The 27,772-nt window shown below is 47.7% G+C and overlaps 1 protein-coding gene across 1 annotated transcript; it reads right to left on the bottom strand.

Moving 5' to 3' along the window:
- On the bottom strand, nt 1–27,772 carry LOC132579047 (vomeronasal type-2 receptor 26-like). The gene is made up of 6 exons (XM_060249183.1): nt 27,552–27,772; nt 25,078–25,369; nt 13,896–14,708; nt 10,111–10,326; nt 1,954–2,080; nt 1–911 (listed from the first exon to the last, which is right to left on the bottom strand). The coding sequence occupies exons 1-6, from the start codon at nt 27,770–27,772 to the stop codon at nt 1–3; spliced, it is 2,580 nt and encodes an 859-aa protein (XP_060105166.1).

Here is a 27,772-nt window from a genome sequence, read left to right as displayed (position 1 = left end):
TCAGGTGGCCTCTTTCGCTTTCATCATGAGATGCTCCCTTGTATTCAGGTCAGGCCTCAGTAAAAGAATGTAGCACTTGGGGAGGAAGGTGCAGCCCAGCAAACCAGCGCCCGAGGCCAAGATGGAGAAGATCTGCACGGCAACCGTGTATTTCCCCTTGGTGCTCAGGTAGGTGGGCACAAAGGACACCCACACGCTGCAAAAGACCAGCATGCTGAAGGTGATCAGCTTGGCTTCGTTGAAGGCCCCCGGCAGCTTCCTGGCCAGGAAGGCCACCGTGAAGCAGACAGCCGCCAGGAAGCCCATGTAGCCCAGGACCCCATAAAACATGGCGGCAGACCCTTCGTTGCATTGCAGGGTGATGTGTCCAGGCAAGGAGTGCAGGTCAGCGTCTGGGAAGGGGGGAGAGAGCCCCAGCCAGACAGTGCAGATACCTGCTTGAAGGGCGGAACAGGAAAGAACGATGGAGTTTGCCAGACTCTTCCCCAGCCATTTCCTCATCCCGCTCCCGGGCTTTGTGACCATGAAAGCCACCACCACGGTGATGGTTTTGGCAAGGAGAGAGGAGACAGCGACTGAGAAGATGGTGCTGAAGGCGGTTTGCCGGAGAAGGCAGGTGACCTTTCTTGGCCGCCCAATAAAAAGGAAGGAAGAGCAAAAGGACAGCAGGAGTGAGACCAGGAGAACGTAGGAGAGGTCCCGGTTGTTGGCTTTGACCAGCGGAGTTTCCAGGTGTCTTATAAAGACTCCTAACACCAAGGCTGTGCTTAGGGACAGAAACAGGGCAAAGAAAGTTAGGATGACCCCCAGCGGTTCTTCATAGGAGAGGAAGGTGACAGTTTTGGGGACACAAAGATCTTGTTCCTTGTTGGTGTACTCATTTTCTGGACATTTGTTGCAATGGTCTGCATCTGGAAAGAGAGGAACACAACTTCAGTGTTACCAAAATCTTCCTTTCATCCTGCCTTATTAAATGCCTCTGACAGGACTCTGGAGGGACTGTGGGAAACTGATCAGGTTCGGTTGCATTTCAGAACATGAAATAGCTGCAGAAAGTGCCTGGTTCAACCCTTGGTATTACAATGTGTAAGAGGTTATGGAGCAGCTAGGAGTGTTAGCAAGGAAGTTCCTGGAATGGAGCTGCCCACACAGCAGCCAGAAGTGGGCAATCTGGATTTGTGCTCTGGCTCTATAGAACCTTTTGCCAATGGTGTGTAATTTGAAAGGCTCTGATGCTCTTTAACACTGAGATTTGCTATCCTGTGATTGAATTTACATTTAGAGATTGGTGCCAGACTGAGAATGACATTGCACTTTTGGAGGTCGTTCACCTTTGAAGAAGACGAGTAATGAAACGGGCTGAAACTGTTGGAGCTAATGTTGGTTATTTATGGATTCAGCTGGAACTATCATTGGGATTCTATGTAGCGTTGTGACTTTGTCCAAATTGTGACATTAATATACTTCTGATCCACACTCTGGCACAAATTGGGAGTTGTGAGGATAATTTATATTTGTAATGATTTATAAAAATGTTTTATAAAAACAATGGATTGAGTCATCTCATAAGCAAGTTAGGAGTTATATGGGATAGTTATTCAATTGATAGCCGTTAGACACAGTGATTTTTCTATTTCTGGCTCTATAGGACACTTCCTCTGTTAGTGGCAGAAAGACTGAAGAGGCTTGTTCAGATGAGCTATACTAGGAACATTCTTAATTTGAATCCCTTCCTTTCTCCAAGTTGCTCAGAAAAGTTAGCCCTTTCGGTCCTCCCACTGAATTCATGCATGGCACAGCTTGGGCCTCATCCTTAGCACAGTAGAGATTTAAAAGATAGATAAGCCAAAAAGAGAGAGAATTCCATAATGCCTTCCCAAGATTTGCAGAAAATATCTGAGTAAAGCTTTCTCCTCTTTTCCTCAGGCTGCCCTTTCTCCCAGAGTCACCCACCTTCTTGAGTGGAGATGGTCCCCTCTGCACATCGAACACACCGATAGCAGCAAACAGGCTCTCCTCTTTTGGCCACTTTGGCATAGCCAGGGGGACAACTGTCGGTACACCGGGAGCGAGGCACGCTCTAAATAGTAAGCAAAAGAGCACGGAACAAACAGTGTGAAGGAGTTTATGTTATCACTGGATATTGTCACACTCTGGGATGCCGGCGGGGAGTGAGACGCAGTCCCAGGCAGGGTAAGAGCTGAGCAGAGGGAGAGCAAGTCCCAAAACGCAGGGTCTTAAGCCAGTCAGAGGTCAAGGTCAATCAGAGCAGAAGCCAGGAAAGAACAATGTCCAAAACACTAACCAGAAGCTGGGTCATTCAAGTCAGGAGTCCAGAAGCTAAGGATCAGGTTTCAAAGCAAAACGCAATCGCAAAGTTTGATGCGTTGCTCTCACAAAGGAATCTGCCTGGAGCTGGGAGCTTAATACCTGCTGCGGCTGTTTCCAATTAGCGCATGAACAGGCTCCCGCTGGAACTCAAGACTCAGAGAATGCTTTGGCTTCGCCTTTGGTTCTCTGCGTCTGAGGGCCCAATCCTGGCAGAGTTTCTCTTGCAGACGAGTCACTCACGGGGGTGTGTCGGGATGGGGGCGCTCTGTGCTTGTGGCTGCTCAACTGCAGGGGGTGAGAGAAACTGCCAGTTTCTTCTGAGGGACCGGCTGCTGTTCTGTTGGAGGGCTGAGCTGCAGGCTCTGCTGGCTCTGCAGCTGGCAGCTCCCCGTCAGCATCACCCATGACAGATATTAGGAGAAGATCTGATGGGGCGTATTGCTCCTCTGATAGTGAGTGACATCCAGACCTTGTATTGACATAAGAACATAAGAGAAGCCATGTTGGATCAGGCCAATGGCCCATCCAGTCCAACACTCTGTGTCATAAGAACATAAGAGAAGCCATGTTGGATCAGGCCAATGGCCCATCCAGTCGGACACTCTGTGTCACATAAGAACATAAGAGAAGCCATGTTGGATCAGGCCAATGGCCCACCCAGTCCAACACTCTGTGTCACATAAGAACAGAAGAGAAGCCATGTTGGATCAGGCCAATGGCCCATCCAGTCCGACACTCTGTGTCACATAAGAACATAAGAGAAGCCATGTTGGATCAGGCCAATGGCCCACCCAGTCCAACACTCTGTGTCACGGAAGAACATAAGAGAAGCCATGTTGGATCAGGCTAATGGCCCATCCAGTCCAACACTCTGTGCCACATAAGAACAGAAGAGAAGCCATGTTGGATCAGGCCAATGGCCCATTCAGTCCAACACTCTGTGTCACATAAGAACATAAGAGAAGCCATGTTGGATCAGGCTAATGGCCCATCCAGTCCAACACTCTGTGTCACATAAGAACAGAAGAGAAGCTATGTTGGGTCAGGCCAGTGGCCCCTCCAGTCCAACACTCTGTGTCACATAAGAACATAAGAGAAGCCATGTTGGATCAGGCCAATGGCCCATCCAGTCCAACACTCTGTGTCACAGAAGAACATAAGAGAAGCCCTGTTGGATCAGGCTAATGGCCCATCCAGTCCAACACTCTGTGTCACATAAGAACAGAAGAGAAGCCATGTTGGATCAGGCCAATGGCCCATTCAGTCCAACACTCTGTGTCACATAAGAACATAAGAGAAGCCATGTTGGATCAGGCTAATGGCCCATCCAGTCCAACACTCTGTGTCACATAAGAACAGAAAAGAAGGCATGTTGGATCAGGCCAATGGCCCATCCAGTCCAACACTCTGTGTCACATAAGAACAGAAGAGAAGCCATGTTGGATCAGGCTAATGGCCCATCCAGTCCAACACTCTGTGTCACATAAGAACATAAGAGAAGCCATGTTGGATCAGGCCAATGGCCCATTCAGTCCAACACTCTGTGTCATATAAGAAGATAAGAGAAGCCATGTTGGATCAGGCCAATGGCCCATTCAGTCCAACACTCTGTGTCACATAGGAACATAAGAGAAGCCATGTTGGATCAGGCCAATGGCCCATCCAGTCCAACACTCTGTGTCACGGAAGAACATAAGAGAAGCCATGTTGGATCAGGCTAATGGCCCATCCAGTCCAACACTCTGTGTCACATAAGAACAGAAGAGAAGCCATGTTGGATCAGGCCAATGGCCCATCCAGTCCAACACTCTGTGTCACAGAAGAACATAAGAGAAGCCCTGTTGGATCAGGCTAATGGCCCATCCAGTCCAACACTCTGTGTCACATAAAAACAGAAGAGAAGCTATGTTGGATCAGGCCAATGGCCCATCCAGTCCAACACTCTGTGTCACAGAAGAACATAAGAGAAGCCCTGTTGGATCAGGCTAATGGCCCATCCAGTCCAACACTCTGTGTCACATAAGAACAGAAGAGAAGCCATGTTGGATCAGGCCAATGGCCCATCCAGTCCAACACTCTGTGTCACATAAGAACAGAAAAGAAGGCATGTTGGATCAGGCCAATGGCCCATCCAGTCCAACACTCTGTGTCACATAAGAACAGAAGAGAAGCCATGTTGGATCAGGCTAATGGCCCATCCAGTCCAACACTCTGTGTCACATAAGAACAGAAGAGAAGCCATGTTGGATCAGGCCAATGGCCCATCCAGTCCAACACTCTGTGTCACAGAAGAACATAAGAGAAGCCATGTTGGATCAGGCCAATGGCCCATTCAGTCCAACACTCTGTGTCACATAAGAAGATAAGAGAAGCCATGTTGGATCAGGCCAATGGCCCATTCAGTCCAACACTCTGTGTCACATAGGAACATAAGAGAAGCCATGTTGGATCAGGCCAATGGCCCATCCAGTCCAACACTCTGTGTCACGGAAGAACATAAGAGAAGCCATGTTGGATCAGGCTAATGGCCCATCCAGTCCAACACTCTGTGTCACATAAGAACAGAAGAGAAGCCATGTTGGATCAGGCCAATGGCCCATCCAGTCCAACACTCTGTGTCACATAAGAACATAAGAGGAGCCATGTTGGATCAGGCTAATGGCCCATCCAGTCCAACACTCTGTGTCACATAAGAACAGAAGAGAAGCTATGTTGGGTCAGGCCAGTGGTCCCTCCAGTCCAACACTCTGTGTCACATAAGAACATAAGAGAAGCCCTGTTGGATCAGGCCAATGGCCCATCCAGTCCAACACTCTGTGTCACAGAAGAACATAAGAGAAGCCCTGTTGGATCAGGCTAATGGCCCATCCAGTCCAACACTCTGTGTCACATAAGAACAGAAGAGAAGCCATGTTGGATCAGGCCAATGGCCCATTCAGTCCAACACTCTGTGTCACATAAGAACATAAGAGAAGCCATGTTGGATCAGGCTAATGGCCCATCCAGTCCAACACTCTGTGTCACATAAGAACAGAAGAGAAGCCATGTTGGATCAGGCCAATGGCCCATTCAGTCCAACACTCTGTGTCACATAAGAACAGAAGAGAAGCCATGTTGGATCAGGCTAATGGCCCATCCAGTCCAACACTCTGTGTCACATAAGAACAGAAGAGAAGCCATGTTGGATCAGGCCAATGGCCCATCCAGTCCAACACTCTGTGTCACAGAAGAACATAAGAGAAGCCATGCTGGATCAGGCCAATGGCCCATCCAGTCCAACACTCTGTGTCACATAAGAACAGAAGAGAAGCCATGTTGGATCAGGCTAATGGCCCATTCAGTCCAACACTCTGTGTCACATAAGAACATAAGAGAAGCCATGTTGGATCAGGCCAATGGCCCATTCAGTCCAACACTCTGTGTCACATAGGAACATAAGAGAAGCCATGTTGGATCAGGCCAGTGGCCCATCCAGTCCAACACTCTGTGTCACGGAAGAACATAAGAGAAGCCCTGTTGGATCAGGCCAATGGCCCATCCACTCCAACACTCTGTGTCACATAGGAACATAAGAGAAGCCCTGTTGGATCAGGCCAATGGCCCATCAACTCCAACACTCTGTGGCACACATAAGAGAAGCCCTGTTGGATCAGGCCAATGGTCCACCCAGTCCAACACTCTGTGTCACATAGGAACATAAGAGAAGCCCTGTTGGATCAGGCCAATGGCCCATCCACTCCAACACTCTGTGGCACACATAAGAACATAAGAGAAGCCATGTTGGATGAGGCCTATGACCCATCCAGTCCAACACTCTGTGTATCACAGTGGCCCAAAAGAAAAACAAAAATAAACACAAGTGCCATCAGGACATTCACAAGTGGGACTACAAGCCCTTCCACTTTGCCCCCCCCTCCCACGCCAAGCACCAAGAATATAGAGCATCACTGCCCCAGACAGAGAGTTCCAACAGTACACTTTGGCTAATTGAAGTCAGACTGACTGGCCTGTAATTTCCCGGATCTCCTCTGGAACCCTTCTTAAAGATGGGGGTGACATTTGCTACCTTCCAGTCCTCAGGAACGGAGGCAGATTTCAATGAAAGATTACAGATTTTTGTTAGAAGATCCACAAGTTCAACTTTGAGTTCTTTCAGAACTCTCAGATGTATGCCATCCGGACTTGGTGACTTATTAGTTATTAATTTGTCTATCATTTGTAGGACCTCCTCTTTTGTCACCTCAATCTGACTCAGGTCTTTCAACACCCCTTCCAAAATTAGTGGTTCTGGGGTGGGAAAAAAGTTCTCATCTTCCACTGTGAATACGGAGGCAAAAAATTCATTCAGCTTCTCAACCATTTCCCTATCCTCCTTCAGGAATCCTTTTACCCCATGGTCATCCAAGGGCCCCATTGCCTCCCTGGCTGGTTTCCTACTTCTAATATATTTGAAGAAATTTTTATTGTTGGTCTTTATGTTTTTTGCAATACGCTCCTCATAGTCCCTTTTTGCCTGCCTGATTACAGTCTTGCATTTGATTTGCCACAGCCTGTGTTCCCTTTTACTAATCTCACTTGGACTGGTCTTCCACCGCTTAAAGGAGTCCTTCTTACCTTTTACAGCTTCTATTACTTTGTTTGTTAACCATGCAGGCCTTTTCTTATGCCTGTTTGTGCCTCTCCTAACTTGTGGTATGTATTTTATCTGAGCTTCTAGGATTATAGTTTTAAATAGTCTCCAAGCTTCCCCAAGGGTTTTGACCGTATTTAACTTTCCTTTCAGTTTCCTCCTCACATGCCTCTTCATCTCAGTGTATTTACCCCTTTTAAAGTTAAACGTGGTGTGGCGGTCTTTTTGGGCAACTCCCTATTTATACAAACGGTGTTATCAATAACATTATGGTCACTGCTCCCAAGCGGTGCAATCACTTTTACATCTCTCACCAACTCTTGGGCATTACTTAGGACCAAATCCAGGATCACCCCACCCCTGGTAGGTTCTGAGACCATCTGCTCCATAGCACAGTCATTGAGAGCATCAATAAACTCAATCTCTTTCTCTCGACCAGAACACATATTGACCCAATCTATCTGCGGTTAGTTAAAATCACCTATTACGACACAGATTTTACGTTTAGCCGCTATCTTTAAGCCTTCCATCATATTATAATTGTCCTCTCTCTTTTGATTTGGTGGGCGATAACAAACTCCCATAGTTAAATTTCCTTTTGGGCCCTCTATTTCAACCCAAAGCATTTCTAAAAGTGAATCTAATTCTCTGACCTCAGTCTTACTGGACCGTATATCCTCTCTGACATACAGAGCCACCCCACCTCCAACCCTTCCCTCCCAATCCTTCCGATATAACTTATATCCAGGAATCACTGTGTCCCACTGATTCTCCTCAATCCACCAAGTTTCTGAAATTCCCACAATGTCTATGTTTTCTCCCAACACTAAACATTCCAATTCACCAATTTTACTTCGAACACTTCTAGCATTTGCATACAAACATCTATAATTTCCCAGGCAAGCTAGGCCCGCCACCTTCCTCCTGCCGCCTTGAGTCTCTGGCAGACAGTCCATATTGTTTGTCACCATCACAGTGGACAACTCTGGTCCGTTACCCGGTAGAAAAATAGCAGCCAACCCTTCATCTCTTTGAGACGAGTCCTCCCAAACCAGAGACATTTCATCTCCTGTCAGCTTTCCCCCAAGATTTAGTTTAAAAACTGCTCTGCCACCTTTTTGATTTTAAGCACCAGCAGCCTGGTTCCATCCGGGGACAAGTGGAGACCGTCTCTTTTGTACAGCTCCCGCTTGTTCCAGAAAGCATCCCAGTGCCTAAAAAACTTAAACCCTTCCTCCTTACACCATCGTCTCATCCATACATTGAGACTTCTAATTTGTGCCTTTCTCTCCTGCCCTGCACGTGGAACAGGTCCTGGCCTTAAGTCTCCCACCTAGCAGCCTAAATTTTTCCTCCAGGACCTCACAACTGCATTTCCCCACATCGTTGGTGCCAACATGCACCATGACCACAGGCTCCTCCCCAGCACTGTCTATCAGCCTATCTAGTACACGCGTAATGTCCGCTACCTTCGCACCAGGCAGGCAAGTCACCATACGGTCAGTACGCGGTTTCGCCACCCAGCTGTCTACTTGCCTAAGGATCGAATCACCAACTACCAAAACCCCCCCTCTCTCCCTGCCCAGGAATGGTTCCTTGGCGCAAAAGGATTTCCGCTCACCAACCGAAGAAGAGGTCCCTTCTGAGGGCGCATTCCTCTTATCCTCAGCACGGTGCCCTGTTCCCTCTCGACCCTCACGCTCTCTGGCAGCAACAGGGCTGCTACGTTCAGAGCGGGGCTCATTTAACACGTCCCTGAGAGCCTTCCCCAAGTGCCTAACTGACTGTCTCTGCTTCTCCAGGGCAGTCGCCTCGACCTCAAGGGTACGAACTCATTCCCTGAGGACCAGGAGCTCCTTGCATCGAGCACACACCCAAGACTTCTGTCCTTTGGGCAGATAGTCGTACATGTGACACAGTGCAAAACACTGGAAAGCCCCCAACCCCCTGCTGGCATTCTATCTTCATTATTTATATATATATATATATATATATATATATATATATATATATATATATATATATATATATATATATATATATATATATATATATATATATATATATATTGGGAGAACAAGGAAATCAGGGATCTGGGTTCCTGGTCCTTAGGGAGCCCCCAGGCGAAGAGCCACAGGCCAAGAGCCCTTTAGCTCTCGCCCTTGGCAAGGCGCAGCTTAAAATGCAAAGAGGGTGGAGCAGAGGCACTCCTCAGCAATCAGCAGCAATCACTCTCAATCTCTTTCTCCTTTAGCCCACTCAACCAAACAAAGACCAAACAAACAGCAGTTCCCCAGCTATCACACCTCAGAATTTTAGGCAGCCCTACAAACCTCAGAATGAAGTCTTTCAAAACTCAGAAATTCTCAGCAACTTCTCCAGCTGTCTCAGTTATGAGATCTGCTCTGCTCTGTTCTGCTCCTCTCAGACCTCTGTGAGATGTGCTCAGCCTTTGGCAAGGCACAGCTTAAAATGCAAAGAGGGTGGAGCAGAGGCACTCCTCATCAATCAGCAGCAATCACTCTCAATCTCTTTCTCCTTTAGCCCACTCAACCAAACAAAGACCAAACAAACAGCAGTTCCCCAGCTATCACACCTCAGAATTTTAGGCAGGCCCACAAATCTCAATCTCTGCTTCCTATTAACTAGGCAGTTTTTGATCCACAAGAGGACCTGTCCTTTTACTCCATGACTCTCGAGCTTACTAAGGAGCCTTTGATGAGGAACTTTATCAAAAGTTTTCTGGAAGTCAAGGTAAGCAACATCCTTTGTCCATATGTTTGTTCACCCCCTCAAAGAAATGTAACAGGTTAGTGAGGCAAGATCTTCCCTTACAGAGCCCATGCTGAGTCTTCCTCAATAACTCGTGTTCATCAATGTGCCTATTCATTCTGTCCTTGATAATGGTTTCTACCAACTTTCCCGCTATTGAAGTCAGACTGCCTGGCCTGTAATTTCCTGGATCTCCTCTGGAACCCTTTTTAACGATGGGGGTGACATTTGCTACCTTCCAGTCCTCAGGAACGGGGGCAGATTTCAATGAAAGATTACATATTTTTGTCAGAAGATCCACAAGGGAACACCCAACCCATTATTAAAGCAGGAGAGACATTAAAGGGAATAGAGAGAAGTAATTGGTCCTCCCTCACCTTGGGCCACACAATGGCATTGATGTCAATGGTGAACTTGATGTCTGAGGACGTCAGTCTCTTTGCGCTCCCACATTTCACTCCACCAAAGGACGTGTTGGGAAGCAATACCCAGTTCATAAGGTCCAGGTTAGCTGCTGGATCCTCATTTTCATCCCAATAAACTCCGACCATGGAAGTATTGTGAAACTGGAAGTTCCTCATGAAAGAGTGAAGCTGCAGTATGAGAGAAGTTGCCAGCATTCAGATATTGGTTAGGATGAAGAAAAAGGTAGAGGGAGCCAGTAAGAGAGCCCTCCTCCCTCTCCACCTAATGAAACTCCCCCACTGTAGAGATGGGGAGTGTATGGAACTGTTCAGAGCTCTTTTGCTTTTATTTAGACTGTGCCTCACTCTTGGGGGTGGGGAACAGTGGCTCTCCAGATGTTTTTTCCTGCAACTCCCATCAGCCCCAGCCAGCATGGCCATGTTGGTTAATAATAATAATAATAATAATAATAATACTTTTTATTTATATCCCGCCCTCCCCGCCGAAGCAGGCTCAGGGCGGCTCACAACATATTAGTTCAATACAATACATTTAAAATCATATAATTCAATAAATACTACATTATAAAACCATCATTTAAATCGACATTCCAATTAAAATTAACAGTTATGGTGCTAAATTACAGGTTTTTAATATATTGATGGCGGAATACAACAGCAGCGAATCTATCATTAGCTCAGCATTCAGCGAAGGCCATCTTAAAAAGGTTAAGGAATCTATCTTAACCCAGGTTGACAGCTCTGTAATGACAGCTGATGATCTAGCCGGCATGCTAGGTCACAGTGACCTTATCAACAGGCTGGTTTGAGCCGGCTGAAGACAAGTGAAGGAACCTGCTGAGTCAGCATGAAAGTGGACTGCCAGGATTGGCTGACTGAACTATAAGTGGACTGTGTCTGTAATGCACAGGTCTCTCTTTGAGAGTGGACTTGCTGGCAAAGCATTTTGTTCCTGTGATTAATATATTGGACTGCACTAGTGAGCACAAGTTGTATATACTGTAAATACACTACTTTGGCACTAGCTGCAGGTGTCTGGCTGATTTCTTTCCTGGAGCTCAGTGTCGGTCTCATCACACAGCTCTCTCTGCTAGCACCCGCACCGACAGGCCAATGGCTTGGGCTGTTGGGAGTTGTAGGCAAAAAACATCTGGAGAGCCACTGTTCCCCACCCCTGCTCCAGGTGTACCAACAGTTGTCCCTCTGGCTATGCCAAAGTGGCCAAATGAGGTAAGGTAATTGAGGGAGCAGTATCTGAGTAGCTCCCAGGCTTCCTGGAGGACACATCGGCACTAAATCCATTCCAGTCAGGCTTCTGCCCTGGCCACATGATGGAGACCGTTCTGGTCACTCTAACCGATTATCTCTGAATGCAGTTGGATCAAGCTGGGTCGGCACAGCTGTTATTGCTAGCGCTAATGGCAGCGTTTGACACAGTTGACTACAATCTTTTGACTCGCCTTGCTGATGTGGGAATATGTGGGTTAGCCTTACAATGGCTCTCCTCATTTCTACGCAGACGGGGAGAGAGGGTGGCACGAGGGGAGTATGTGTCCTTGAGATACCCCTGGTCTGTGGGGTCCCACAAGGGGCACTCCTTTCCCTGGTGCTGTTTAACATCTATATGCACCCCCTTGCCCAGCTGGTACAGAGCTTTGGGCTAGGATGTCATCAATATGCAGATGGCACCCAGTTTTACTTGCTGTTGGGTGACCAATTGGCTCCGATCCCATCATCTCTGGCTGAGGGTCTTGAAGTTGTGGTGGGCTGGCTGAAGCAGAGCAGGCTGAAACAACCCTTCAAAGACGGAGGTTCTGTGGCTGGGAAGACCAGGGCTGGAGTTGGAGCCCAGATTGCCTGCTCTTGACGGGCGCTATTAACACCAGCACCAACTGTCAAAAGCCTGGAAGTGACCTTGGATGCCTCTCTCTCAATGGAGGCTCAGAACTGCTAAAATGGAGGAAAGAACTGCTAAAACAACCTTCTTCCACCTACGGCAAGCCAGGAAAGCCTCACTCGGATCTAGCCATAGGAATCCATGAGACCGTCACCTCCAGGTTAGACTGCTGTAACTCACTCTACACTAGCCTACGCTTGACTTTTGCCCGGAAACTCCAACGGGGCCAGAATGCAGCAACACCAAGTCCTGATGGGAATACCATGGACGGCACACATTCTACCCGTGCTACACTGGCTTCCAGTTACCGAGTCAAATTAAAAAGGTTCTGGTTGTGACCCTTAAGGCCTTAAGCAGTCTGAGACCAATGTATCTATGGGATCACCTCCTCCACTGTGTCCCTGGAAGGGTGATTCCTGGCCCTAAAGAAGTCCGGCTGTCCTCAACGAGGGCCAATGTGGGCCGGCAGAACCCACCCGGCCCAGGGGCTCAGCAGCCCAGAATCTAGAAAGCAGATTGGTAGCAAGTTATAACATATGTCATTGGGCTAAAATTGTTTTTAAGCTAACTGATTTTATTGTTGATTATTTGTATTTTACTGCTGTACATTGCCTAGAGCCTAGCATTGGCTGGGATGAGGCGATTCATAAATTGAAATAACAACAACAATTCCAGCCGGTGATGAGTAGGAGCTACTTGTCTATGGAAGGAGAACAGGTCCGAGGGCATTTGGGGAAACTGCAGTGCGGGCTGTGTGGGCCTGCACCAGAGGTTTCCAGAGCTGGAATTGCATCTAGAAAGTGCAAATGTTTGTGAGTACATTTGGATGCACAACAATAATGACAAAGATACAGCTCTTCTGGAACAGACAACCAGACAAGGCCGCAGTCTCTGTCTACCACACCCCAAGGCTAGGAGGAATCCCTTCAGAATGCCTCTGTTCTGACCTCAGTGACAGGTGGGATCATAGTGAATCCTTTTGGATTACTTACCCATGACAAAATGCAAAAACATCTACTTGAGAGAAAAACCAAGTGCAATTAACCCCCCTCTTAGGAAACCCATCACCTCCCCCATCTAGAACTGCCCCTGAGTCTTTGCATCTCTCTCCCTCCAGAGTCTGAGCCCAGAAGTCTGCTTTGACATGCCTGATGTCCAAAACAGCCAGGCAAGCTGAACCAGTCTCAGCCGTTTATGGGATGGGGTGGGAGGTATTCCCCACCCCCAACTATACCCCCACTCTCTCATACACATGTAATGTAGGACTTGAATAGAAGCGAGCACCCTTCAGGATCCTTCAATCCAAACTCAGAAATGTGTCCGAAGGGGGGAAAAATGGATCCAACAGAATTCTGGAAGGAACTGGTCTGCTAGTTTGGTGCAGTGGTTAAGGGCGTAGACTCTGATATGGGAAAACTGGGTTTGATTCCCCACTTCTCCACATGCAACTGCTGATGTGACTTTGAGTCAGTCATAACTCTCTCAGAGTTGTTCTCTCTCAAGAGCAGTTCTCACAGAGCTCTTTCAGACCCACCTACCTCACAGGGTGTGTGTTGTGGGGAGGGGAAGGGAAGGGAAGGAGATTGTAAACCTATTGAGACTCCTTTGGATAGTGAAGAGCAAAGTAGAAATCCAGTCTCCTCCTCCTCTTCCTTCTTTTTCTTCTTCTTCCTCCACCTCTTCTTCTTCTTCCTTTTCTTCATCCTCTTCTTCCTCATGGCAATGCTAATAGTGATTGTAAACTACTTGTAAACTGCTTCAGGTGTCTCCCAGATGGGAATCCAGCCTGGAATTAAGGTGCATTCGTGACCTAACCAATGGCCAAAGGAAAGGGGCCTACCTGCCACGGTTGCACCCTCTGAAGCACAGACCTGCCTCCAGCCTTCAGGGCGGACTTCAAGGATCTGGAGGAGTAGGCAGACTTCAGGGCATGGGCCACGGTCCAGACACTGTTGTAAATGTTGTAGCTGTCGAGAGAAAGGGCCCCTTGAATTGCATCCCAGGGCAGAGTCTCCACCAGTCCCTCCTTCTCTCTGCATCTTTTCTGGCCTTTCACAGACATCGCAGGCTTTGAGTGAGAACAGACAAATGCTTCTGCCAAAAACTGTGTGATGCCGGTATAAAACGCATAAGACTCCTCCATGTTTCTCCTTTTTTTGGAATGGAATAAAAAGGAAAAAAAGCCATGGACAAACCGTGGAGACAAAGCCTCTTTAGCCAAGGAAAAAGTGAGGTCCCACAAAGCCGTTGTGATCCAGACCTTCCCCACAATGGAATCTGTGGCATGGAGTTCAGTATATCTTTGGACAAGCCTTATTGTAGCAAAAAAGAAGCGCATCTCCCCATAATAAACAAACACATTGACTTCTCTGGGCATGTAGAAATTGCTGTAGAATAAGAGCAGTTTTTCCATATTCAGGACTGGGATGCTTTGTGAGGAGCCAACACAGATGTGGTTCCTGATGAGCAGGGATGGAAACGTCTGCAGGAAGTTTTCTCCACCGTCAGTCTGTGGAGCAAGGAGACCGACCCACGTCCACTGGAAGTGCAGAAGCAGCTGGACAATGCCCTGGGACTGGCAATCTGCTTTTGATACCTTCTGGTACAAAAAGGGGAATTCATTCGGAAGGCGAGCGAGAAAACCGTAGCTGACCTGGGAGGAAAATACAGAGACAGGTGATACCTTTGGTTGTCAGGACAAACCTCCAGGTGTGTTTGTGCAATCTTTTGGGTGCAGTGTTCCTCTGTGAGCTCAGCACACCTTGTACCTTTTCTGCAGGCATGGATTTGCTCCCCAGAAAGCACTTCTGTGGTAGAACCCCCACTCAGTGTGCAGAAACTCCCAGGGGCTGGAAAAGACCTTCCTCTGCTAGAGACCGTGGAGAGCCTCTCTGCCAGTCAGAGGAGGCAAAGCCAAGCTAGATGGACCAGGGCAATCTGGATCACTGTGAAGCACCATTGAAGTTATAGCCACACAACACCAAATCTGAGCCCTTTCAAACAGGCATCACATTAGCAAAATCAGCAGTTTCTCAAAAATCTAAGGCCATGACCAAGGGGTGAAGTTTGTTTTCCTGCAATGTTACATAAACTGGATGATCTCTTTGCTCAGAGGTACAACACATAGTAGCCGGCTCTGGTTCAGGTGTGCAAGGCCTTTCCAGTAGGTGATACTTGTAGATGGAAGCTCTAAAGAGGCATGCAGATTTGGCTGCTGGTAGGCATAATATGTCCGCGTTTGCCACTTGTGAAGATGTAGATGTAAGAGAAGATAGTAAGAGAAGCATTCTAGTCCTGAAGTATCTTCTCTTCCTATCTCCATGCACATGTCCGGTGGGTGGGAGTAGGCGAGGTAGACGGCTGCCTTGGGCACCTTCAGGCGCCAGGGGCATAGACTTTTCAATTTCCTGGGGAGGGGCTGGTGCCCAGCTAGAGACATTTGATCCAGTGACATCATAGGGAGGAGCCAGTGACATCACAGGGAGCGGCTGTGAATTTATCTATGCATTTATGGAGAAGCTCCCTCCCCATAAATTGGGGGAGCAACCCCCCCAACAATGCCCATGGACCGGGCCAAACCCAGAAAAAGGTGGGAGTTGGCCAGTGGTTATAGTGGTATCTCAGAGGTCTCTTGCTGTGTCCTGTTTTTGAAATTCAGTTTTAGAATAGTCACTTTAAGATCTGCAAATATACATATCATGTGCATAGGACAAACTAATGGTCACAAATTTGACAGTAAAAGGCAATACAGAAAAGCTTTAGGGGAGTTTTCTTCCCTCTTTGGCTCTGAAGCGCTACGCAGATTAAGGGATTCAATCATAAATTCCAATTCAGATGATTCAATCCTTTCAGGATTCTCATTATTAATTCATTATTGTAGTGCTAAAGCTAAACCTGTGATCTTGTCTAGGTCTAGTTTCTCAAGCTGGTTCGATACAGATTGTTTAGCCTGGAAACAAGAACTGAGAACTGAGAGCTCATTTTAAAGAGGTTTGTCACTCCAAAGACCAAACAAAAATTAAGGCCTACATTGCTTATAAGACAGCCTACCTGGAGCTTACTACATCCAAAAAGAAAGTTTTCTTTCAGAATAAATGGGACCAACTTTACCACTCGATAAAATCTAATGATAATAAGGCTTTCTGGAGAATCATTTCAGGTAATCTAAAAAACAATTCTGTTACTGACCCAAATATTTCTGAGCAAACATGGGTTGATTACTTCTCTAACATTTTTGCTGCTCCATGTGTATCCCCTCCTATTTTAGGAAACCCCTCAGTTACTGATATGCCAGTCTGGCCTCCTGTAACTCTAGAGGAAATCAGTGAGTTATTGAAGGATTTAAAAGCGGGTAAAGCACCTGGCCCTGATGGCCTTCCTGCTGAGGTATTCACAAAGTTTGCCGATTGGTGGCTCTTGCCCCTTGCAAAATTGTTTTCTTTCATCGATCTGCATGGCTCCATCCCTGACTCTTGGCTTGATTCTATAATTATCCCAATATACAAAAGGGGGGGGGGGTTGGAGTTACCAGAAAATTTCCGCCCCATTAGTTTATTATCTATAGTGGGCAAATTGTATGCAAAACATTTAGAACGCCGATTAACTGACTGGATGCGCCTAGGCAACATCATAGGTCCTGAACAGATTGGCTTCTCCAAAGGCAAATCTGCTATGGATCACTTTGAACATATGAACATATGAACCTATGAAGCTGCCTTATACTGAATCAGACCTTTGGTCCATCAGGACCTTTGCAGATAAAATCTCGTTGCTCCGCCAAGACCTGCCTATCACATTAGATACAGTAAGTGAAACTGAGGCTCCGCGCCTGTCTTCGGATTTAGTACTGGATCACTTCGACCCACTCAGCCTGGAGGAAGTTGATGGAATCCTCTCTGCTGCTCGCCCAACAACATGTGATTTGGACCCTTGCCCCTCCTGGCTGATTAAATCCTGCCAGAGGGAGCTTAGATGTCCTTTGTGGGACATCATAAATAGATCCCTCTTAGAGGGGCACTTTCCAACACCTTTGAAAGAGGCCTTGGTCCGCCGCCTCCTGAAAAAATCTACAGCAGACCCGGCCGAATTGGCAAATTACCGACCGGTGTCTAATTTACCATTCTTAGGTAAAATCATCGAGAGGGCAGTGGCGTTGCAGCTACAGAGATTTCTAGATGATGCTTCTGTCCTAGACCCGTGCCAGTCTGGTTTCTGGCCAGGCCACGGGACGGAGACGGTCCTGGTCGCCTTGGTAGATGAACTCTAGCGGCAACTGGATCGAGGCGGTGTGGCGGTACTGATGCTATTAGATCTGTCGGCTGCATTTGATACGGTCGACCATCAGTTGCTGATCCACCGCCTCGCCGACATAGGGGTCAAGGGGTTGGCCTTACAATGGCTTTCCTCCTTCCTCATGGGTCGGGGACAGAGGGTGGCGATTGGGGGTGAGCGTTCCCAGAGGCGCACACTGGATTGTGGGGTGCCTCAGGGAGAAGTTCTCTCCCCGATGTTATTTAACATCTATATGCGCCCCCTCGCCCAGATTGCCCAGAGATTTGGGCTGGGTTGCCATCAATATGCAGATGACACCCAGCTCTATCTGCTAATGGATGGCCAGCCCGTCTGCACCCCGGGGAACCTGGACCGGGCTCTGCAGGCTGTTGCAACGTGGCTTAGGCTGAGTGGGTTGAAGCTGAACCCAGCGAAGACAGAGGTTCTCTATGTGGGTCGTGGCACTCTGGGGAAGGAAATATCTCTCCCGGTCTTTGACGGTGCGCCGCTGAAGATGGCGCAGCAGGTAAAGAGCTTGGGTGTTTTACTGGAGCCTTCATTATCAATGGAGGCCCAGATAACAGCCACTGCCAAGTCAGCATTTTTCCATCTGAGCCGGGCGAGGCAGTTGGCCCCTTTCCTAGAGCGTCAGGACCTAGCAACGGTGATCCATGCGATGGTCACCTCAAGACTGGACTACTGTAATGCTCTCTACATGGGGCTGCCTCTGTGCCGGACCTGGAGGTTGCAGCTAGTGCAGAATGCGGCGGCCAGGCTACTGCTTGGTCTCCCAAGATGGGAGCATATACGGCCGGGGCTACGCGGACTGCACTGGCTGCCAATTGTACACCGGATCCAGTACAAAGTGCTGGTCATTACCTTTAAAGCCCTATATGGCCAAGGACCGACCTACTTGAGGGACCGTCTCTCCCCATATGAGCCCCAGAGAGCACTGAGGTCAGTAGGAAAAAACAGATTGACTATCCCTGGGCCAAAAGAAGTTAAACTTCAAAATACCCGCACACGGGCCTTTTCCGTCGCGGCCCCATACCTTTGGAATCAGCTCCCAGAGGAGGAGCGGGCCCTGTGGAACCTAGATCAGTTCCACAGGGCCTGCAAAACCACCCTCTTTAAACTGGCGTTCATCAACGACTGAATCATAGGTGTATAATAAAGGAAATGCCAAAATGGTCCAGCTTAGAGGATCTACCATCATTATACCATCTGACAGACATAGCGTCAAATAATAATGTCTACTGCCAGATTTAGTATTGTTAGATTTAGGAATGTTTTAATTAATTATTTTAATTAAGTTTTAATGCTAATTTAATGTCTTATTATTGTATTGTTTACTCTTAGATGTTGTTAGCCGCCCTGAGCCTGCTTTGGCAGGGGAGGGCGGGATATAAATAAAATTTTACTTACTTACTTACCTACTTACTATCAATGTCAGTATTGTCTTCTCAGACTGGCAGTGGCTCTCCAGGGTCTCAAGCTGAGGTTTTTTACACCTATTTGCCTGGCCTGTTTTTTGGAGATGCCAGGGATGGAACCTGGGACCTTCTGCTTCCCAAGCAGATGCTCTACCACTGAGCCACCGTCCCTCCCACGGCTGCACTCTGGCCCTCCTTGCTGAAAAATATATGCATACCGGGTCAAAAAAATTATACGCTGCCTTCATCGATTTGAAAGGTGCTTTTGATTCAATAGATAGAGCCCAACTATGGATCAAGGTTACCTGGGAATGGACCCTCCTCTGCTGTTTCTCTTGAGGAAACTTCATTCTAATACGCCCAACAACTTGTGATGCACGCCCAACAACTTGTGATTTGGACCCGTGCCCCTCTTGGCTGATTAAACCTTGCCTGAGGGAGCTTGGATGTCCTTTACGGGACATCATAAACAGATCCCTCCTGAAGGGGTGCTTTCCAACGCCCCTAAAAGAGGCCCTGGTTCGTCCCCTCCTGAAAAAGATTACAGCGGACCCGGCCGAATTGGCAAATTACCGGCCGGTCTCGAATTTACCGTTTTTAGGTAAAATTATAGAGAGGGCAGTGGCGTTGCAGTTGCAGGGCTTTCTGGATGACGCTTCCGTCCTGGACCCTTGCCAATCTGGCTTTCGCCCAGGTCATGGGACGGAGACAGTGCTGGTCGCCTTAGCGGATGACCTCCAGCGGCATCTGGATCAAGGCGGTGTGGCGGTGCTGATGTTGCTAGACCTGTCGGCTGTGTTCAACACGGTCGACCATCGGCTACTGGCCCGCCGCCTTGCCGATGTTGGGGTTAGGGGGTTGGCCTTACAATGGCTTTCCTCGTTCCTCGAGGATCGGGGACAAAGGGTGGCAATCGGGGGAGAGCTCTCCCAGAGAAGCACACTACATTGTGGGGTGCCTCAGGGAGCAGTTCTATCCCTGATGCTATTTAATATCTATATGCGCCCCCTTGCCCAGATTGCCAGGAGGTATGGGCTTGGGTGTCACCAATATGCAGATGACACCCACCTCTATTTGCTAATGGACGGCCGGCCTGGATGCGTCCCAGGGAATTTGGACCTGGCACTGCAGGCTGTGGCAACTTGGTTAAGACTGAGTGGGCTGAAACTGAATCCAGCGAAGACAGAGGTCCTTTGCTTGGGTCGGGGCGCTCTGGGAGGAGAAATATCTCTCCCAGTCTTTGATGGGGCGCCGCTGAAGGCGGCGCACTGGGTCAAGAGCCTAGGAGTTCTACTGGAGCCTTCACTATCAATGGAGGCCCAGATAGCAGCCCCAGCCAAGTCAGCCTTTTTTCATCTGAGGCGGGCGAGGCAGTTGGCTCCCTTCCTAGAGCGTCGGGACCTGGCAACAGTGATCTATGCAATGGTCACCTCGAGATTAGATTACTGTAATGCCCTCTACATGGGGCTGCCTCTGTGCCGAACCCAGAAACTGCAGCTAGTGCAGAACACGGCCGCTAGATTACTGCTGGGGCTCCCAAAGTGGGAGCACATACGGCCGGGACTGCGTGAACTGCACTGGCTGCCAGTTACTTACCGGATTCGTTACAAAGTGCTGGTCATTACCTTTAAAGCCCTATATGGCCGAGGACCTGCCTACCTTAGGGACCGTCTCTCCCCACATGAACCCCAGAGAGCACTGAGGTCGGCAGGGAAGAACCTGCTGACTATCCCCGGGCCAAAAGAGGTAAAATTTCAAAGTACCCGTAATCGGGCTTTCTCCGTTATGGCCCCACAGTTATGGAACCAACTTCCAGAAGAAATGCGAGCCCTGCGGGACCTTGAGCAATTCCGCAGGGCCTGCAAGACTACTCTGTTTCAAATGGCCTTCACGGACTAGAACTGCTAATTAAGTTCACCATCTAGATAACAGCACCATTTATTTTTACTGTTTTAGAATTTTAATAGTTTTTAATTTATTATGGTTAAAATGTTTTTGTACTATGTATACTGAACTCTGTTGTTAGCCGTCCTGAGCCTGCTTCGGCAGGGCGGGCGGGATATAAATAAAAGGTATTATTATTATTATTATTATTATTATTATTATTATTATTATTATTATTATTATTATTATTATTATTATTAATACCTTTTGCCAAGTGAAATTTTCTTCTAGCGGTGACTTGACTAGTAAAATCCCAGTGTTAAAGGGGGTTAAACAAGGTTGCGTGCTGGCCCCACATCTTTTTAATTTATTTTTAACTGACCTGGCTCAATTTCTGAACCCTATTAATGGTCATCCCCCTAAACTTGCAGGCCGAGCGGTCCCCTTATTACTTTATGCTGATGACACTACCATCCTCTCTTGTAGAAGAGTGGGCCTGCAAAGGTATCTGAATGCCTTTTACGACTACTGTAATTGTAATTCACTTTCTATCAATTATGCCAAATCTAAAGTAGTTGTTTTTTCAAATTGCTGGCACCCACAGAGATGGTTTATTGGCAACTCAACAATTGAGCAAACAAAAATTTTTAAATACTTGGGGATCACTTTTAATCACAAGTTAAGCTGGGTTTCACATCGTAACAACACCGTCAACTTGGCTAAATGTTCAGCTGCTCAAATTAAACAGTTTTTCTTTGCAAGGGGCAACCAATTAGTTCCAGCAGCAATTAAAGTGTTCAAAGCCAAAACGCTTGCCCAAATTCTCTATGGTATCCCTATATGGATCCAAGCTTTTACCAGAAATCTGGAGGGCATTCAAGCCTCATTCTTTAGACAAATTCTTGGTTTGCCAAAATGTGTGTCCTACTTTGCTCTTTGCTCTGAAGTGGGTCAGTCTTTGGGAGACAAAAGCCTGGATTGCAGTGTTTAAATTCTGGCTCAAAATTCACTTTAGAACAGATCCTAACAGCTTTCTTGATTGTATGAAAAGAGACCCATATATTTCATCCTGGACAGCGGTGCTTCTGTCCAAACTCAATCAATTGGGTTTAGAGGTAGATGATTTTTCTACCTCTGATGAGTCATACATCTTCAGATGTATTATATTGAGATTGTGGGAATCGGAGGAAACGACCCTTATATTAGCTCTCCAGCTTCCTTAGGTCTCTATGCTTTCTGTGGCAAAATGCCCAATTATCTATCAGACTTAACCATTCCAAGTCATCGCAGGGCATTTATGTTGTCTAGACTAAATGCGTTTCCCTCCAAAGTTTTACAAGGGAGATATCAGCGAGTCCCTTTAGCCGACAGACTTTGCTCCTGTGGAGCGAATACTCCTGACTCAATCCAGCATATATTGCTTGATTGTTCTTTTTACCATAACCTCTGTAAAGATTTATTTGGCAAGCTTTCTTTTCCCCCAGATTTGTCTATTCTGCCACCCTGTTATTATTTATTGAGTGATACTGAGGGGGTGGTTAGGGAGGCTGTGGCAAAATTTCTGGCTGACATCCTTAAATTTAATTCTGACCATGTTTGCATGCATCTGTAAGCTCGATTTTATTTTGATTTTATCTCCAATGTTTAAATTCTTATATTCTGTGTATTTTTATTTGAATCTATTATGCCATTAAAGGTTTGGTATGGCTAACTCTGCTTAGAGGGAACACTGTCCACCAAAGAGAGCCTGCAGTCTGGCTGTTGGTGCATTAAAAGTGGAGGGGAAGGAGTGTCACTATTATCTTGATGATTGCTGCCCTATCCAAGGCTGATTGGTTCATCGTCTTTTCCACCTCATGAGACTTTCAAGGCAAGAGACAAGCAGAAGTGGTTTGCCACTGTCCTCCTCTGCACAGCAGCCTCAGCTTTCCTCCAAGCACTAACCATGGCCATTCCTGTGTAGTTTCCAAACTCTGATGAGATCTGGCTAGTTTGAGATATGAGGGCTGTGACTTCTTTTTGTATTGAAGGATGTCTGTAGCTGAAGATGGACACCTAGCCTCTGGCGTGGGGGAAGCTCAATTAGCATTTCTAAGGCGCTGAGCTTGGGTTGTAAAGTCATTAAGTCATTCATAAAGTCATTCACTGACTTTGAAGCTCAGAGGGAAAATCACACACAGCCTTTATCATCCCATTCATGCCTTTGAAGCCCCAAGCCCTGTGTTGATTGCCTAGCTGGGGTTTAGCCCCGGGTGAGAAAATCCGGGGGGGGGGAGGCACAGCAAACCCGTGGCCCTTTCTTCCACCCTGCAGCTGGGCGTATGAAAGGGGCCCTGCAGCCTCACTCCTGGCTGCCTCCACTGCAAGGGGAGACAGCCTCAGAGCAAGGCACAGCAGCCTTGAGGCCCCTTTCACCTGCCCGGCCTCCGGGTAGATGAAAGAGGCCCTGCCGCCTCACTCCAACACCCAGCACTGCCTCTGTCCATACACTTTGGAACTTCAACAAATCTGTAAGCTACTTAACTATCACCTTAAACCTAGCAAGGCTTTTTTTTTAATTCCATAATTTCTGTTGTGTAGGGAAGGCAATGGCAAGCCACCCTGTAAAAAGTGTGCTGTGAAAACATTGTGAAAGAAACGTCACCCCAGAGTCAGTAATGACCGGTGCTTGCACAGGGGGACTACCTTTATCTTTTAGAGCTGCTATTCCTTGGAACAAGAGGAGAAGGGAGCCACAAAGGCTTGCGAATCCCCAGGTTCCAGTGGGGGTTCTCCCACTTTCCCAGGTTCCTTCCCGCCCCCAGTCAGCTGGCCAGTGGGAGGAAGCTCCGCCCACACAGCTCCCGTGTGCCTTTCCCCTTCAGAACGCCCGAAGAAAGCTTACCAAGGCTTCCGTTTGGGATAGTGTGTCTGTGTCTTTAAGGGGGCTGAATGGGGGTCGGGTGAGCAGGCAGAACAGTGTAGCTGCTCTCAGGAGCTGCGAAAGCAGCCCAGCCCCTCTGTTGGTTGTACAAGCTTTTCAGCGGTTGTTTGCATAGAAAAGGGTAAACTTGAACCTTTGGTTTCCCTGGGTTATTGGAAGTTCAGCAACTCGTGAGTAAATTGCCCCAGTGAGACCACGAGTATGGGATTGCATAGAGATGATTTTCAGCTGCTTGGGTGAGGAAATGAAGACTATTCAGGGAACTGCACTGCTTTGTTTTTATTTGTTTTAGGGAAAGTCTCCTGGCTCCACCTCCAAAGTTTCCCAGCCCCACCCCCAAAGTCCCCAGATGTTATCTGCGTTGGACTTGGCAACCCTAGATCCGCCTTCACCATCCTGGACTCTTCATGGCCCGCACTCACCCACGGAGACTCCCTGAAGGGCACGATCCTGATACGCCCCACTGGGGGGACTGCAAAGGCAAGGAACGGATCTTTCTCTCCATTTTTAAAAGCATCGCAGTGTTTGGGCTCTGAGTCAAAGAAGAGAGGCAAATGGAGCAGTCTGTGCAGGACCACAAGCCGATGAAGCAGCATCCAGATGTACTGGCTTTCTTCTTGCACAGATCTTCTGACCAGGCTGGGAATGGTTAGTGTAGGGAGGCGATGGCAGGAAGACAAGAGGGCCATGGCATGTGTGTATCTGGTCTTTGTGTCTGGAGGGGCAGGAGAGAACTGGAAGGTGTTCTAAGGATGATGATGAGAAGGAGGTGGAGAAGGAGGAGGAGAAGGAGGAGGAGAAGAAGAAGATGATGATATCGGATTTATATCCCACCCTTTACTTTGAATCTCAGAGTCTCAGAGCGGTCACAATCTGCTTTACCTTCCCACTCCGCACACAACAGACACCCTGCGAGGTGTGTGGGGCTGACAGAGCTCTTAAAGCAGTGGGTTTTTCAAGGACAACTCCATGAGAGCTATGGCTGACCCAAGGCCATTCCAGCAGCTGCAAGTGTAGGAGTGGGGAATCGAACTCGATTCTCCCAGGTAAGAGTCTGCGCACTAAACCATTACACCAAACTGGCTCTCAAGTGCATTTTTGAGGAGCTGTACGCCCTTGAGATGAAGAATCATTATCTCTCCTTCTTAAAAATCTAAAATGGATTGGAAAACATTTTCATACACTCAAAGGAACTGTGTCACTATGCCTGGCATTGTTTGCCCGGGGGAGGCCTGAGCCCCCAAGTCCTGTATTGGTTGCCTGGGGGGGGGGGGGCTCAGACCACCCCTGGAGAATTCTGGTGGGGGCTCAAGCCGCTGAGCTCCCCAGTAGTTTACGCCTATGGTTTGTACCAACAGCCCAAGAAAAATCTTCAAAACCATTTCCAGTAGTCTTCAAAACTCAGGCTTCTCTTTGCCCATTCTTTTTGATGCCCTGTACTGTTTCTTCCACTGCCCTGGGATGACTGCACCCAGCAAGGGGCCTCCCCTCCTCCCCTCCTCCATTCCTACCTGTGGGATTTTGTAGATGCTGAGCACATTGGCAATCTGGCTGGAGATTTCCAACTCAGCTCCTTCGAGAACTGCCAGCAAGTTGTTCTGCCTCCCGCAGTGGTAGTTTGGCACGTTGGATGGCCCCGTTGATGCCAGGTCCACCAGGGCCTCCGAGGCCATCCTGGCATCATAATAGTCCTCGTAGACGTTGTAGCCCAGCGTGAGGTTGGGCAAGCCCTGGGAGTGCCCATTGATCTCCTGAATGGCAAAGAGGAAAGACAGGACATGCCAGTACACTGTCACACCTTTCCTGCAAAAGAGAGCGGATGAGAATAGCCATGTTGGTCTGCAAATAAACAGCTCAGTTTGAGTCCAGCAGCAGTTTAACAACTATCTAGATTTCTGGGGTATTGTGAGAGAAATTTAGTTGATTATTGGCTGGCAGTGGTAAAGATGCAACATCCATTCTCTATTTTAGATGTTGAGGATGAGCTGGATTCATTACATTGATAACTAATTTCTCATAGCTGAGCCAGTTTCTTATGTTAGCTTCTCATTTTTTATGATGTTTTTGTCCTTTCTTCCAACCCTTACCCCAGATTAATTGTATGACCTTTAGGCTTCCAGAACATGATCACACAATGGAGACATGAGTATCCCATCTAAAGATTATGTCCTGCAAAGTGTTCTGTGAGCAAAACTTAGGTCCAGCACCAGAATTAAGGCTCCTCCAAGTTATTGGAGCCTGACTGACTTGTCTGCATTCCTCTATAAAAGAGAGAATCTGTGTGTCAGTTAAAACACGCCAGCTTGCTGGGCACTTAGGGGCTCTGGGATCAGAATGAATCCTTCTTAAATGAATGGCCTATTTTCCTAGCAAAGAAGCCTTGATAAGATTTTGATTCCTCAGAAATAGATCTTGGGAAAGGGGGAATCATTTGGCCTTTAAGGAAATCATTTCCCCTAAGAGGTATGAGCTTTTAAGAATCAATGCTTTTTTCATCAGATACTATATTTGTGTTTGTGCCTGTGTGTATTGCACTGTCCACCCTTGTTCCACAACACAGCCAGATGGAATTCCTTCCTCTTTAACTCTCTGGCCCTTCGCAGAACATACATCTTTCATTCTTAGCTTTCTCCTCATCCTTCCTCACATCCAGAGCCGGTGAGATGAGACAGAAGGCCCTCATACCAGGGTGGGCATGTCTCAAAGGAAATGGTCACAGCTACTTTAGAAATGAACCAGGCAAGATGCACACTCCTGCAGCTCAGGGGATGATTTAGAAAATGTGCTTCCTTTTTTCAATGACGAGGGGCTGCTTTGGGTGGTGGTGGTAGAAAAGGGTGCAACGGCTGCTTTGCAAACAATCCTGGTGGATCCATGTGCTTCCCTGCCTCAAAGTGCATGAAGGAGTACATTCATACAGCAAAGTACTAAAGAAGAATGCTGCCTCTATACTGTGGGCAGCCCTCTCCTCCACAGCACTAGCTGAGACAGCATGCTGGACCCCAGAAGGACTCTCTGCCTGGCTCTCACTGCTCAAGGGGCAATCGTTCCCAAAGGGCAGCCACGTTAGCCAGGCACAGCCCAAAGCAACAGGTGTCTCCTGTGGCACCTTCACCAGTGACTCGTTTCTTATTCTCTTGCGCTTTTGTGGATTAGCAACTTTTTTTCCTGCTGAGATGAATAAGTAGAATCCCCCCCCCACCCCGAGAAATGCTTTTGTAATGATCAAGTTGTCTTAATTGCCTGTATCCTTTTTAGTTATAATTCTTTTTGCAACCAACATATTACTCCCTAGACTGACCATCTACAGCACATTTCTGAACAACGGAAAGTATCTGATTTTATTATCAGCCAAGATGATTTAGCCATATTCATCTATGCAGCTGCAAAGTACTTAAAAAATACTCAGACGCATGGCTTGCAGGCTGTTCAGTCACAGGGAAAGGAAAGATGGACCACTGACCACTGATGTGATCCAGCAGGGCTCTTCTCATAGTCTTACATTCACATTGCTCAAGGCTGTTTCTCTTCCTGGGTTGTGCCAAGCCCATTTGAACTGCCCTGAGAGGGTTCCTAAAGCAAATGGAAGAGAACAAGAGTGGCCATCTGAACTGGCTGTTATGCAGGGGACGGGGTGGGGGGGGATGCAGTCCCGTGTGGCAGGTTGTGTGCAGCCAGATTAGAAGCTCCTTAGCCCCAGAATGTGTTGCTTCTCATGGCTTCAAAGCAAAGAAGGGGCTTGTGCTTTTCGCTTAAACAACAACTGACATGTTATAGGGTCTGAAAGTGAACTTCACCATTCGGTCAAGTATGAAATCTACCTTGGAGTTTGCACAGCCCCAGAATTTCCCCCCAAACTGCAAAACAAAGACAAAACTATGGTAGCGTGTTTGCCCAGAAACCAGCACAGGAAGACAGGAATTATCCTTAAAAGACAACAAGAAGTTGGGTCCCTGAAACCGGAGACAGCTGGGCTGAGACTTACCCGAGAAGTCTGATGGAGGGAGGCTTCAAAAAGGAGGTCGGTAGAAAGTGCACAGGAGTTTCTGAGATGAGCCCCCCAATGAGATGGTCTCCTGGCCTGTAATAATTCCAGGGCTTGTTTTCATCCTTGATGAGATTCAAGGGGCATTTGGGCTTCAGCACCTCACAGGCGGAGACAGGCAGCAGCAGGAAGACCAGCAGCAAGACCAGCAGCCGTGTCAT

The sequence above is a fragment of the Heteronotia binoei genome, chromosome 11, assembly GCF_032191835.1.
Source record: "Heteronotia binoei isolate CCM8104 ecotype False Entrance Well chromosome 11, APGP_CSIRO_Hbin_v1, whole genome shotgun sequence".
NCBI classification, from domain to species: Eukaryota; Metazoa; Chordata; class Lepidosauria; order Squamata; family Gekkonidae; genus Heteronotia; species Heteronotia binoei.
This window is presented reverse-complemented; position numbering and strand designations above follow the sequence as displayed.